This window comes from Chaetodon trifascialis, chromosome 11, assembly GCF_039877785.1.
Source record: "Chaetodon trifascialis isolate fChaTrf1 chromosome 11, fChaTrf1.hap1, whole genome shotgun sequence".
Taxonomy (NCBI): Eukaryota; Metazoa; Chordata; class Actinopteri; order Chaetodontiformes; family Chaetodontidae; genus Chaetodon; species Chaetodon trifascialis.
Genome location: NC_092066.1, coordinates 9,301,508 through 9,316,333, shown reverse-complemented (window position 1 = coordinate 9,316,333; position 14,826 = coordinate 9,301,508). Strand labels below are relative to the sequence as shown.

The 14,826-nt window shown below is 42.4% G+C and overlaps 3 protein-coding genes across 4 annotated transcripts in view; 2 read left to right on the top strand and 1 right to left on the bottom strand.

Annotated features, from left to right (window-relative positions):
- LOC139338647 (ATP synthase subunit g, mitochondrial-like) overlaps window positions 1-14,826 on the bottom strand; it is a 154,196-nt gene that overhangs the window by 98,369 nt on the left and 41,001 nt on the right. The gene's annotated exons all lie outside the window — the stretch shown is intronic.
- Window positions 3,304-10,016, top strand: atp6v0b (ATPase H+ transporting V0 subunit b). Its single transcript, XM_070974660.1, has 8 exons — window positions 3,304-3,820; window positions 4,638-4,686; window positions 5,297-5,380; window positions 6,448-6,525; window positions 6,803-6,872; window positions 7,015-7,066; window positions 7,459-7,649; window positions 7,864-10,016. The coding sequence occupies exons 1-8, from the start codon at window positions 3,736-3,738 to the stop codon at window positions 7,888-7,890; spliced, it is 636 nt and encodes a 211-aa protein (XP_070830761.1). The 5' UTR covers window positions 3,304-3,735; the 3' UTR covers window positions 7,891-10,016.
- b4galt2 (UDP-Gal:betaGlcNAc beta 1,4- galactosyltransferase, polypeptide 2) overlaps window positions 11,373-14,826 on the top strand; it is a 172,979-nt gene continuing 169,525 nt past the window's right edge. The window contains exon 1 of one of the 2 annotated variants that reach the window (XM_070973854.1): window positions 11,373-11,833. The gene's annotated coding sequence lies outside the window, so the exon portion shown is untranslated. Of the gene's footprint in view, window positions 11,834-11,922; window positions 12,550-14,826 lie in introns of those variants that run through there. The other variant, XM_070973855.1, reaches the window with a different exon arrangement.

Sequence of the window (14,826 nt, the reverse complement as noted above, 5' to 3'; positions counted from 1 at the left end):
TCTGTTGTTATGTCATGCTCAGAAAGTCATGCACAGTCATACATCAATAGGTTTGCATTATGGATGTGAATCAGCTCTGTGATTTAAAGCGATCAGTGTCGGCATCTATTACACTATGTGGCCAAAGGCATGTGGACGCCTGAGCGACACACCGACAGTTCAGTTTCACGGGTGTTAATATGTTGATGAGCGCTGGCGAGTGATTCGCTCCTGGCTCTCAGTCAGTGTCCAATTCATCCCAAAATTACTGCATGGGGTTGAGTTCAGGGTCTGTGCAGGCCAGTCACACCAGAAAACTGCTTCTTTATGGACCTTTCTTCATGCACAGAGGTATTCCCACTCAAGCATGAAAGCAGCTGTAATCATTCTTAGATAAACAATGACATGACTGCTCGTATGACATCACAAAGGTGATGACAAGAGTTGCAAATGTTAGCATGTCTGGCTAACCCATTTACCACCAGCAGTAGCAAGCGAGCATTACTTCCAAGGCCAAGGAGAATTGCATTAGCTAACTATGTTTTTGTGTGATTACAGGTTTTGTACGATATTATGGAGCCAATAGGTGCATATTTAAGGCCCTTTTACAGCATATGGTTCTCATTTGGAAAAGGGTATAGCTGGAAAAGGTTAGCGTAATTAGATAGATGACAGCTGACTAAGATCTGCAGCGACCGCTGCAATTTCACTCAACGGTCGGCGGCTAGAGAAGCCTTTTTTAGTCTGAATCAAGGACCCATTGTTTTAAATATTAGGAGAGTCGCCATTTTAAAATAATGCATACACAAACACACGTCACATACCACTTCAGAGCTGAAGAGTGCACAGGCAGCATCAAAATGAGCATTTTGTGCTTGTGCTTCAATGCTCTGTAAACAAGCAAGTTGGCTTTAATGTAAAGCACTGCACAGGGTTTGATCGCCTGTAGTCTGCCGGTGACGTGTTTCTGAATGCTGATAGTATTTCTAAGTATCTGTGTTCAGCTTGGATCTTTCATTTCTGAGCCTCAGACATTGAATTATGTAGCCTATTTAGTTTCTTTATTGATCTCCCCTGCTTTTTAAATTGATTCCTATGGGAAATATTTGCTTTGCTGACATTTAGTCCAAGTTCAGTTATTTATACCGACCTTTATAACGAGCGTGTCTGAAAGAACTATTGAGACAGAGAAGGAACAAACAGGACCAACCTAACCAGAGCCAATCAATAAGGACCAGAAGAAAATAAAATAGCTTGTTGGAAAGACGAGCACGCCAAACATTCGACATGGTTACCCGGAAACCAAGGAAGAAAACCTTGTCAGGGAAAGAATGTACTGAAACCAAATCAAATGGCCAAATCAAAGGGATCCCTCACTAATATGTTCTGTGGTTTCATTCCACCTTTATGCTTGATTTAAAAAAACATGTAAACAAGTATATCCCTTTCTGTGTGACCAAATGGTGAGTAGTTGAGGAATTATCTTTAGTATTCACTAAAAATGTCCTTTGGTAGAGGACGGTTGTCTATGCTGGCTCTGACAGAGCGCCTGAGCTCCCGTCACAGTGCGCCCCTCTGACAGCGAGCAGCCAAAGTCCTGATCCCACATGGCGTAGAGCTGGAGGGCATGGAGGAACGTGCCGTTGTTTTGGCCAGACTTCATGACTGGAGATTATGAGAGGAATCAGAGATTGTACAAAGAGCAGAGCGTATAAAATCTGGGCCATTTTTATAAGCTGCTTGTTTTTCCACCATCCAGGACTCCTGCAAGATGCGATGCAGACCGACAGCCAAGTTAAGAGCAGGGAGGTTGTTGGGCGTGAGAACAGCCGCAGGTTAGATGCAAAAAATGTCAACACAGAGTCAAGTCTATTCACAATTTCAACATCTGTTAATAAGCCTTGAAGAAGAGCTTTTCTGCACAAAGGCCGCATGAAAAGAATGTTTTTTGTTGAGCAACAAAAGAGTCAGACTCTCACATCAATAGAAGACTATGAATGATTTTTTTTTTCCACCTTTGGCTCAACAAAGGTCTTTTTAGACTTTTAGTTTAAAGAGAGAATATCCGTTCAAGTTCAGTGTGACTTAAATGAACAATCAGCTCAACAAGTCAATCTCATTCTCTCACAGAGAATGAGATTGACTTGTAAGAGTAAGTGAGATATTCTTTTTATTTAAAAAGTGAACACTTTGCGCCTTATTTTTGGTGTAAGCTCTGTGATAATAAATAGGTATTTTTACTTAATATGCAGATCCAGATCCAGGGTGGTTCAGCTAGCACCTTTGGGATGTAAGCACCTGCATGCTGTTTTCTGCACTACAGCCTTGTCTTTCTAGTCGACGGTGACAAATTGACACAAAGGCAATCAATATTCCCATGACATATACAGTAAAGGTACATAGGGCCACCACCAAGGGGATTTCAAGGTGAACCAATTCTTCTTTTCAGGCAACGACACATAGAAAATTGGCAAAAAATAATTCATACCTGGGCTGCGTAACCTTTTCCCCTCCTTCTAGAGTCCTCTCATCAATGATGCACAGCACAAAACCTGTATTGTGTCAGCTGCTAAAGCTGTTTCTGGGTCTTCAAAAGAATAGCAAATCACCTTCACATGATGCTGAACAACAGAAGAGGGCCAAAATTAGCCTTTTACATCTTGTAAAGGGGAATTTCACCATTTGTTTTCCGCCTCTGAATGGTCCAATCAGTGTCTGTGAGAGATGACAAGATGCAGGTGTGATAAGGCCAGGACCTTCAGGGGCCAATCAGTTCTCATTACCAATTCTGAGTGTGATGGAATAAAAAACAAAACTGATCCTTACAGATTAATAACTTCTGTGGCCTCAGATGTGAAACCTGCTGCAGATTTATAAGATGAAGATGGGGACGCTGAAAAAAAGCCTGTGGTGAAATTAATGAAGAGGAAAAGTCAGAGTTCTGGATTGTTGGCTTGATTTTGGAGGGTTTGGTCATAAAAACACACATTACACACACATTTTGAACTCATCCATTTGCAGTTCAACGAGTGGAAGCCTCACAGACGGACAACAAGGAAAGTACTCCCCCTGGTGGATGATAAGTCATCCTTGTATGAAGTGCCACCACGTCAAAACTGTGGTATTCAATAGGTTTTCTGTTGCACATGTTAAGGAAATAATGTAAACAACTATAACAGCAGAGCCTGAGTGTGTAGTCTCAATCGATCAAGCTTAAAAGATGCTGGATCCTACATTTCCCATAATGCAAATAACGGTTCATTTGTAATAACCTGTCAACTGTTGATCTCAGTATATAATTTAGTCGCGACTGTTACTCGACAAGAGTGACATCTAGCGTCCACTACAGGTGCTGCAGGGAGCTCAGGTGGAACGCAGCCTCCTAGGACGCATTCGGTTATAATGCTCACCTCCTTTTTTATTTTGTGTATGATGCGTCATGAATCGTAAACCAAGTTGTTGTTAATTGTGGTAACAGACGAAAATGAATGCACATTTTTGTTGACGCCGTCGCTGTTAAATCGTTTTAACAAGGTGGAGAAGAAACATAGCCGTACGCAGCCTTCCAGTCCCGGTCACATGCTAGTCAAGCTGGATCAGCTGACATCAGCCAGCTTCTCCTTTTGATGGTCCTTTTCCTCCATCGACATAGCGCGTCTTTAAAGCATCATTTCGTTATCGTTGCCTTACTGGCGTCAAATTTTAAATTTGAGCGAAGGAGGTCTCGCTGATCCAGCAGGTTTAACCGCCGGATAGATGCTGCTAGAGTGGATGATGAACGGACACGCTATTCTCTATACGGGGGTCACTTTGGCCTTCTGGAGTACTATACTGATCGTCGGTAAGATTATATTTTTCATATGTATATTTGTCAGAATATTGGAATTAATGAGTTAAATCATGTATTTACTAGACTTATGCAGTAGTGACCACACAGTCAGTCGTTCTATCCTCATGGCAAAACGCATTTGATGCATTTGACAGCTATAATTCGGGACCTGGCTAAATCATGGGACGAAAGCGGCTGTTTCCATTTTGTTAGCTTGTGACTGTTGGTAGATTAATTTGCCAGTTGGTAATACAGATAGTCATGCGTGCTTGTAATTAATGTTCCAACGACGCCAAAACAAAACTTGCTGCCGAGTAAAGTCAAAATTTCACGGATTTAGTTCTATTTAAGATCTGATCCCACATCCAAGTTAGCATTTTGCTAACGTTAGCGTTTCCGTGCGTTAAGCTAAAGTCAGGTAGCCGAAGCGTAACAGCTTACGACAGAAAGTGTCAAACGACGGAGAGCACTGTTATATTTATTGACTAGTTTTAGGCTGTATTTGGTGAGAGTTATGACGGGATCCCGGGTTGATTTAGCTAAATCATTTCATGTGGCTAAACTAACGTTAGCTAGTTATCTGGTCGTGTACTTATATGAAGCCTTTAAAACCGGAAGTGCAGCAGTTTTCACGTGAGAGTGAGCTATCACACTCAGGTTAGAACTTCTTTCCACGACTTTAGCAAATAAACGTGACACTGTTTCACACACGATTTAGGGAAAACGTTTGTTAATGCGGTAACATACTGTCAATGTCTACTGAAGGCCTCTCTCGTTTTCATCCACCAAGCTCACATCTAATTTGCTGATTTTTTTATTTTTTCCACAGGTATCTGCTATACTATATTTGACCTTGGATTCCGCTTTGATGTGGCATGGTAAGCAATCCTGACACGAAGTTAATATGTGCAAATTATTTTGTATGAATGGGGTGACTTTGGAACAAAACAGTATTGAATGATGCACTTAAACACTGACCCAAACAGGACTATCCAGGCTCCCAGTCATCATCCTGTCAGGATAAGACAGCTGGCAAGATGAGATTTCCGTGCAGAGAAGATGTGAAATTTGGGGCTGTTTAAAAGTTGTAAAACTACACAGATTTTTCCTTGATTGCACAATTTAAACAATACTGCTTTACTGCTTCACAACAAACACTTCATGTCCAACTGTTCAGAACAACACCGTGCTTTTACTAAGTATTGCCTTTTGATATTGCTGTGACAGATTCATGGCCTGCCCTTCTTCTTGGTACTTCAAAAAACCTCCACATCTCAGACATCCTGTCGTGCCGTGCACATACTTAAAGCATCATCCTATCAGCTTGTCATATCAGCAGAAATGTTCATTTTGGGCCGATGTCAACATTTCATCTTCAACCATTAAAAGGCCATTATCAGTGACGTGCCAGTATTATCATGCATCCTGATTCAGAGGTCAACAGTTCATAAAGTGTAGTCTTCATCTTCTGCACCTCTTCGCTTGCAGGTTCCTGACAGAGACTTCTCCTTTCATGTGGGCCAGCCTTGGTATTGGCTTGGCCATCTCTCTGTCTGTGGTGGGAGCAGCCTGGTGAGTACCGAGCAAGGAGCACAGTTTAAAGGAGTGTTTTGAATGTGGAAGACGGGGATGGTGAGACTTAGTCGTAGAATAATTTCCTCTTTCTTGAAACACTCTGGAAAGTGGAACTGGAAAATCTTAGTACTGACAAAACAGGAACAGTGTTGAATCTCGTGGAGGTTGTGCTTCCCCGTATGCTCTGGAATTAATTGGTGAATTATGCGCTATAATCTCAGTTACCCTTAGAGTGCATGATAATAAACAAAACACTTTCCAGATTAGCTTCAAATGGTCCGGACAAACTAAGCTGACTTCACAGGCAAAGCTTGACTGATGCACGGCCTCATGTCGCCGTACATCTTCTGTTGCTCTTGAACGCACCATAACGTCTGCAGATGAGGGTCTGCAGCCTGCCAAGATGCACACACCCTCAGCAGCTGTCCTCCAGAGAACATCGCAGAGAGACCAGCAAAACAAGCTACAAAACAATTCCTCTACTGAATCTGATTAATCTGCTACTTTGTGTGACTGGTTTGCAAATTTAGAATGTGGTCTTTTGCTTGTGGATGAAGACATAGAGAGGTTAAAAATAAAAAAACTAGCTGCACTATAAATGGGTGAAATCATCGATTCACTGGCAGGTCAGAGAGCTCTGACAGACTTCCTATGATGTAGAGTCAACAAGCAGAACAGCTGCAGATAAGGGCCAGTCCAGGCCAGCGGTGCGGGTGCAGCCACTCATGGCTCAATACACCGCTCAGCCGCTGTTGGCTTGTTGCGTCTGTGTAGTGTTGCGTCTGGATTACATTTACACATGACACTTAGAGTACATTACATCTCTAATCTACATGTTGGATCAGTGGACATCGTGGACATGACGTCCTCTTCTTCTACATCCTTAAAAATCTTTTACAATCCCAATTCCAAAAAAGATGGGATGCTGCATAAAACATAAACCAGAATGTGATAATTTGCTAGTCCTTTTTGAAAGATCCTCGATTGAAAACAGTACAAAGATGATATATATTTAAAGTCTGTCATGTTGTAGACGTTGTGCTGATAGTTGGTTTTGTTTCCAGGGGGATCTACATCACTGGCTCGAGCATCATTGGTGGCGGTGTCAAGGCTCCGCGAATCAAAACCAAGAATTTGGTCAGGTAGGCTCACGCAGAGGCTAAAATGTGCTCTTCTGTTTTATATTTTTCAGATTTTATTATAGAATTGTTATGTATCTGCATAATCCTGAGTCCGGCTCTCATTCGGCTTCCCACCACACTGTAGTCAGTGAATGAGCGTGGACGAATGCCTCTCAGGTGAATTACAGTTTCACCAATCATCCGTGACCGCCGTTCGTCACTCAGTCTACGTGCAGAACAAGCTGCCAGTTTAAAACCCGATCACTTCTCCTCCTTCGTTCTTTATGTCTCCCTCTAGCATCATCTTCTGTGAAGCTGTAGCGATCTACGGGATCATCATGGCCATTGTGATCAGCAACATGGCTGAGGTGAGCAGCGAGCAAACTTATTGTTCGTCATCGAGAAAACTGCAAGAATGAAAGCATTATACATACTGAACAACAATGAAAGAGAGCGAGGACGATTGTTTGGTTCAAAAAATAATCCGAAAAATAATCTTTTATCTCGTAGAACTTCAGTGGAACAACCCCTGAAACCATCGGGGCAAGGAACTACCAAGCCGGTAAGAGAAGGGACATGAAGCGTCCAAAAAACAGCAGCTGCAATTCACTGATCATCAACACGCTGCAGAGTCTGGAGAGGGTTTTCTCATTTTTAACACGTCCGCTGGATGGAAGCTCGGATTCATTTGCATTTTCTCTCACTGATTTCTTTTTTTTCTTTTGTAAATTTGGATAAAATTTACACTTAGTGACTGTGCCTGCCTGGTGTCCAGTTTAAATGCTTGGTCTGGTATTCAGGTTTTATTGAATTCATAAGGTCTTAAATGTTAAGATACTCGCAGCTTTTGGTCTAAATATGTATTAATTCACTGAACAGATGGGTTAGGATTAGATTTTTGTGGCCGGGTCCGTGCGCATCAGTCTTTGACTCGGTTGATTTCCGTCCTTCTAGGTTACTCCATGTTTGGTGCTGGTCTGACTGTGGGCTTTTCCAACCTCTTCTGTGGCATCTGTGTCGGCATCGTGGGCAGCGGAGCAGCGTTGGCGGATGCCCAGAACGCCAGCCTTTTCGTGAAGATCCTCATTGTGGAAATCTTTGGCAGTGCAATCGGCCTGTTTGGTGTCATCGTAGCTATTCTGCAGGTGACTGAGAAGCTTTTGACCTTTTTCCCTGAGAGGAGGAAACATGGCTGCAGCAGTGGCCTGTTGTTGCTGACCATTGTTGCAGACTTCTTGAGAAATGTTATCGCAGAGATCACAAAAGTCTGCGTGGATCTTTGTGGCATCGATGTGATGATTCAACCCGTTTCTGCATTTGAAATCCTGTAATAACCGGTTTCTGTTTCTCCTCCCTCAGACGTCGAAAGTAAAGATGGGTGACTAGAAGATGCAGCCGCTCGCTGAGAAGCTGAAAAGATACTGCTGGAAAATAAGATGGATTATTGTGTAAATACATCGTAAATTATTTAAATGTCTATTTGCCTGGTATTGTTTTTAACCATCATTCATGTGAGAGTGGCGCGCACGCCGCACGCCCCTGCCGCCTCGTCTAGAGAGAAACATGAATGTTGAAGATGAAAACTGGGGGGGAAAAAATCACCAGATGTCAGTGTTTCCTGTGCACTTTTACGCCTGAAATAAATGAGTCAGGGCTGTGACGAGCGGCACAAAGCGAACGCTGTGAAGAATTTAACTCCTTACCGTCTCCGGATTTCAGCATCGCTTCATAGACGTTGTGGCATTTTCATGACATTGTTTTTTTCGGGCCACTCTTCGATGAATGATGAGTTAAAAATTACACAGTTTGAAGATATCTGTGTGTGTGTGCGTGTGTGTGTGTGTGTATGCCGGACACATGATCTTTTTTCTTTTTTCCTGTGAAGCATGAGGGTGTTTACCGTTGTGTTTATTACTGTAGCCTGCTCTGTCACTTATTTTGTTTTTGTAACTGTTCTTTGCTCATGAGGAAGTGGTCCTTAACTCCACGCTGTGGCCCAGATACAGTATTTGTCAGGCCTCCTGCTGTACAAGTGACAGAGGATCTATGAAGTTCTGAATTAGTACTGATCTGGAGTCATTAGTAAGGTCTTCAGACAGTTGGACACGCTCTTTGGGAGGCCATCATAGAGGCACAGCTGCTCTAAATATGTCGTCCTGTAATTCATTTCCTTTCTTCCCGAAGGCGTTATGGAGCTGATGTCTACATTTGAATGAGCCAGCGACACTCAGGCTGACTTTTAACCTGATTGTGACCATTTTCAGTAGTTTTTACAGAGATGAATTGGACATAGAAATGGTTTGCTCACTGTCGGCCAGAGCGACGTCAAAAGAAAGTGGACACGCAGAATACTTTTCTTTGAACAGACCCTGCGTCCAATGTGTGACTTTAGCATGTCGCTGACTTTTAAGGAACCTAAAATTTATCGGATCACACGTGAACAACATCTCTGTCGTCTTTTTCAAGTCACTTATTGTCTTAGAAAGTTTATTTTAGAGAGCGCCTCAGTTACTAGTATTACAGTCAAGAGTAACTGTTAGTATTTGCTTTAGCGTCACCATCGTTGTCCTGGGGGTCTTTACGGGACATGTATTTGCATAGACTGGTCCTCTGAGTCTCAGGTGGTCCGGCTCCAGAAACTCTGACTCCATTACAAAAAATCACCTTCCACAGTTCCTATTTCTTTATTTTTGTTAACCTGTCTTATTGTGAACGTCCATCTTTAACATGTTGAAGTCTGCGTCCCCAAAATAATTTTCTAACATTCCTTAAAGAAGCTTAATGTGTGTGTGTGTGTGTGTGAAGTTTTTTCTTGTGTTTTGGGTCGAGTGCAATTTGAATGACAAAATTAGACTCCTGCTCCATCGCAACAAAGCCATCATTAGATCTCCGCCATCAAAGCATGTACTTTTAATCAGCCGGGCGCCACGCGGCGCTTCAGCTGTTTCCTATTGATGCTGACTTGTAAATCTGGCTAAAAGGATTGTTCCTCTGAGCCTTTGGCTGCCAGCTGACAGAAGAATCAGCTGGATGTGGGCACCGAGTGCACATTTGGTGACACTTTTTGTTCCTGATGTGTCATTTGAGTTAAGATGAAAGACCGTGGCTGATTGTGAATCGTCTCAAATCTTTCCTGTAATTTTCCCTCCAGCCCCCTTGTGGAGTTGTGAATGGGTTGAAACCTTGAATCGTTACATGTGGAAATTGGATTTTCTTAAATATATCCAGTCCTAGGCCTCCCAAAGGTGTCTAAGCAGCAAGATCGCCTTTTGCCCTTCTGATGGTTTTACGATGAAACCGGGGTTTAAGTCCCAGATTCCTTTGGTAAACCAGGCTCAGCACCAAACCCCAGGCTTTCAGTGACTGTAGTTGGTACCTTGTGTGCGTTATGTTGACGTGATGGTGATCAGAGAGTAACTCATTGTTTTTGAAATTGTGTATGATAATAACAAAACACAGATCGTTCTTCTGGCTTCATAAATGTCCTTGAGAAAATAAAATGGTCCAATCGAGATGTTTGGATTTGTTTCTTATTCGTATCCACACTCATGCTCTGGTTTAGGTAAACACTGGTGAGCGTGTGACCCCGGTCACTGATGCTCATCTGGCCTCCTGCAGTGTCTTCTTGCTTCCACTAGATGGAGCAGAAAACCACAACATCTGTCCTGCTGATTAAACTGGAGCTCTCACTGAGGAGTCAGAGGAAACAATGAGGCTCATATCTCCTGTTAGTCTCTATTAACTTTACCATTTACTGCACAAGATCACATAATATCTGACAATGAAGACCATAACTGTGATTATTGTGAAGCCAGATGTTTTCCCATCTTAAAGAGACCATACTAAAGAAACAATCAGCTGAATCTAAAATAAATATCATCTAGAGTTGAATAAACAAACACACTAGTGGTGTCTTTTTAACTAATTTGTGGACTAATTAAGTATGAGGAGGGCAGCTCTGATAGTAAACCTTAAATATATGGTCATTAGAGCTTAAAAAAAAAGGCAAAATGCTGCAAGAAGTCCATCTGCATTTAGATATAAATGATTAAAAATGAAAATGTTATGTTTGTTTATTTGAACAATTTAAAACAAATACCATATTCATGAATGTTGTTTTGATGCCAGCTGTTGGAAGGAGGTATACATCAACACCAAATGGCTAATGGCTTATTCCCATTTTAATGAGACCGTGCAAAACAACCGACTTAATCTAACATATGTGTAATTCAATGTTCATGATAATCAAGTACAAAAAAGTGTCTTACTAAACCTTATGACCAGTTAGTCAAAAGGAGCAAGGACAAACTTTAACAGCAGACCTTTAAAATGTGTCATTTTAAGGTAAAATAAATAAATAAATAAATAAATAAATAAATAAATAAATAAATAAATAAATAAATAAATAAATAAAGTTAAACAACTCTTAAAAGGTGGGGTGGGATGTTTAGGTCTGTATATTTGGACAAATTTGTATTAATCTTGCCCTTTGAAGCACTATAAACCACATTTGTGAATATTATTGTGATAAATAAACAAATACCACAATGATTAGTGGATTAACTGAGTAAGATGGAGCAACCATACAAACTGTTTGAGCAAAAATGTAAAATATGATCATCAAAGGCTAAAAAAATAAAGAGCATCTGAGGTGAAACAAAAATCATAATGTGGAGACATTTTTAATCATTTCTTCTTAGTGTCACAGTTTTCTTAAGTGCAATGTAAACAAAATATCTGATTATTATTCAGAAGTCATGCTATTTCTCCCTGTGTGGGTTTCTGAGTAAAGTAGGTTAGGAAGTGATCAGCCTCCCCTGCTCATCAGGCGAGCGCAATAAAAAGGAGAAAGCGCTGCTGGACCATCCGGGCTTCCGTAGGCAGCAGGAGCGAAGGGACCTGCTCGCTGCCTCAGCCTGAGAGCATCCTTTTTAATGCTTTCTTATCCTCCTCACCAAAACACAGCGGGATGACGGAAAATCGCGGGGATAGCATCTCCCTGCTCGCCGGTTTGCGGTAGAATATGGTTGCGGGTTACGTTAGCCGTTTGGCTAGCGTAATGCTACACAACATGAGGCTGTTTTCCTGAGGAGGAGCTCACATAATAGCCTGTCTGTGGAAAGAATATAGTTATCCCCACGAGCAGAGCGAGCTGAGCTCAGCCTCGAGCTTTTAGTTTTCTTTTCTTTTTTATTTTACAAGCAACGCTTTTAGCAACAAAATGCTCATTGGCAGTTCCTGAGGCGAATCCTCCGCTCGGAGGAGTGAAAGCAGCGGTGCTCCAGGACAGAAGATGCTCAGATAGAAGTGGCCGCTTGACAGCATCAAGGTAGGTGCACAGCCTCCGCTTCCCGGGACGCATTGTTTCCGTCAGCGTCGCACGCTTCCCCTTTGTTTCCTCCGCACATTTCCCCTGCCATCCTGCCACCTTGTCCTTCCACTGAAGCTGTGGATATGCCGGGGCTGTGATCGCACGCGCTGCCCCCCCCGCCCCTCTTTGTTATCGTGCACATTTCCACAAACTAGCAGCATCTTTCCACCCGCCATACTAGGCTCCGCTCAGCCTCCCTGCACTGCTCTCCCACAGTAAATGAAGCATCCCGGCACACAGTCAGCTGAGGGGAAGCTTCAACCAGGGCGTTTGGGCTCAATCTGGAGCTTTTAAAGCTCTTAAAATCCACTTTTTTTTTTCTTTTTTTTTTGCCTGAAATTGCTTTCCCAATTTTCCAGAAAGGATGCAGAGTGCATGGGCTCCAGCATCTCTTGTCTTATGGTGTGGTCACACTGTAAGAGGACCAGTGTGCACAGGCAGCCTCACACTGAGGGATTGAGAGAGGCAGAGGAGGAGGTGGACCGGGCTTCTTCATCATGATGCTTAACCTAAGCAGGCGTTTACACAGAAGCTCTGCACCTTGATCGTAATCCAGTCTGACATCTCGCTCGTTCATGACACTGTGTCCCTTAAGGGCCACTGCTATGGAGGATATAGTAGCAAGTGGACTGGAGCTACCTGGCTTTGTGCTCGAAGTTACTCCCTTCGGCGCTGTGAGTTTCATCCAGTTTAAACGTTCCCTTTGATGCTGCGTTTCTTCAGTGAGTGTGTTGAATTGTACTTCAGTGTGAGTACAATGTATGTGCTCGTATTTGTGGTTTCAGAGCTGGGTCAGATACCCACAGGAGGAAGGCTACAGCAAAGCCATTATGTTCATCTAAGGCGGCGTTATCAAAGTGCTTGTTTTGTCCAATCAGCAGTCCAAGAGAGAGAGGCAGAAAATAAAGGAATGCGTGGTACTTCACTTGTGTACTCTTCTGTGTATTCTGCGCATCTCGTGTGCATCAATACAGCCTGGAAGAAAGTTTTTCCACTTGACAAAACAATCTCAAGCCAGGGGCCAGTTGTTCGCTTGTTCTGGGGCTTTTGGCTGAATCACGCAGCCCTCGTCCGTGGATCGTGCCCGCTCAGCCGCCTCGTACTCATTTTCGCTGAAGATGTTTTGACATGTCACAGTAGGAAAAGCGTGAATTATAAAACTGATGACGGCTGAATTCTATTTAGCTGCTTCGGTTTCAGGCTCCTGCTGTTTTGCACGCTGGCTCACTGTCACACTGTCATGACTTACGCAGCCATCCTTAATATTAAGGAGCATCTGTGCTTTTCTTATCACGACAGTGACAAAAGGGTGGATTTTATTGACGCGACACAGCTGAAAGCTCCTGAACAAGCAGGTTAGTGGACTAGCACTGGAGCACACATCTTGGTCTCGTTTAGTTCACTCATGTGCGGTGATATTGCAGAAGCATCGTTTGGCCATCTGCTGTGAAAACCTGTGTTATCTCTGACTTGACTCGAGGCTGATCAGATAGCAGAGAGGTGGTGGTGGCATCAGGCTGTGTAATTACAGGTGGCTGGGTGGTGTTTCTTATTATATTTATTTATTTAATTACTTTTTTTTTATATTGTGTGTGTGTGTGGTAGGATCTCCCTGCAGGCGAACAGGTGTGACTGTTTTCTGATAACTGCTTATTCATGATGTGTCCTTTTATAAACAGAGCTTACCGTCATGCACGCTCCAGTGAAGGCTCATTGAAATGCATCAGGCAGATTTGCAAATGAATGTACCCCAAAGATGCACACACGAGGTGATCCTTTAACTGTTTTAGATACAGACCAGCATAGGTGGCAGGGTGGGCTTTGTGGGTAATACTCCTCGAACCCAAGGGTCACACGTTCAGTCAGGGTTGCACCATTGGTTCATTCATTGTTAAATTTGTCATTTCTAAATTCTTGGTTTATTGCTAAGAAGCATTTGTAAAGTACATGAGAAGTCACCTCAGCCAACCTGGGGACCCCGACCCCCACGAGGGGTCAATAAAGCTTCATAGGGGGGTTTGCTTGATTGGAAGGGGAGTAGAAAACCTTTTTAAAATATGGCCTGAAGGCCTATATTTTAGCATTTCATTCATTTTAAGGTGTTATTTTTCTGGTTTATTTCTTAAGATATCAGCTGAAATATCTCTCAGGTTGAGGACACGATGACGACCTGAACACAAGCTCCATTCACAGAGCCTCCACTCTGTGCTGAACGGCGTCAGAAAAGCGTGCTGATTAAAGAGAGCTAACAGAGCAATGGCCGAGCATCAGGGAGAAGGAAACAAAAAAACAAGCCTATTAAGTATGTATGATTGCTAAAACTTAAAAAAAGTGCATAGTAGAGACAGAGAATATCCAACGTTCCCAAAAAATATCAGGAAAACTTATCCTTGATGCAATATTCAGAGGGAATAATCTACTCAAAATTCAACCAAATCTCTCGATTTACATAAATGTCCTGCAGTTACAGCCTTCACTGTTTAGGATAATTGTTTATCCACAGTTTAGCTACAGTTTATCAGTTGGTCTGTGCTGTTAACTGGGGGTAACAGTATGTTAAACTTAACTGCCAATTCTTTGTAATATCAGTATGACTCTATGATTTAGATATGGGTACGTGGAGAAACATGTTTTTCAGATATAGTTGTATTCATGCACTTGAGCATGAGCGTCAAATATCTGGTTATGCTAACCTAACTGATCATTTAGCCATTTAGGCTAAAACCGTTAGCATATGTGTTATTTTTGTGAACTGCAATTTCAAATTTCCCAGTTTACATGATTATTGAACAGCATTTTGATCAAATGTCAGAGAGTTTGACCACATTTCATAGTGCGCTCTTCAATCTAAATGGTAAGCTAGCATTAGCTTTGTTGGTAGTTAAATATTTAGTAGCAGTTGAGCTCTAAGTAAGACCCAGCTTGTGTTGTGCAACCTGTTTTCATTTAGC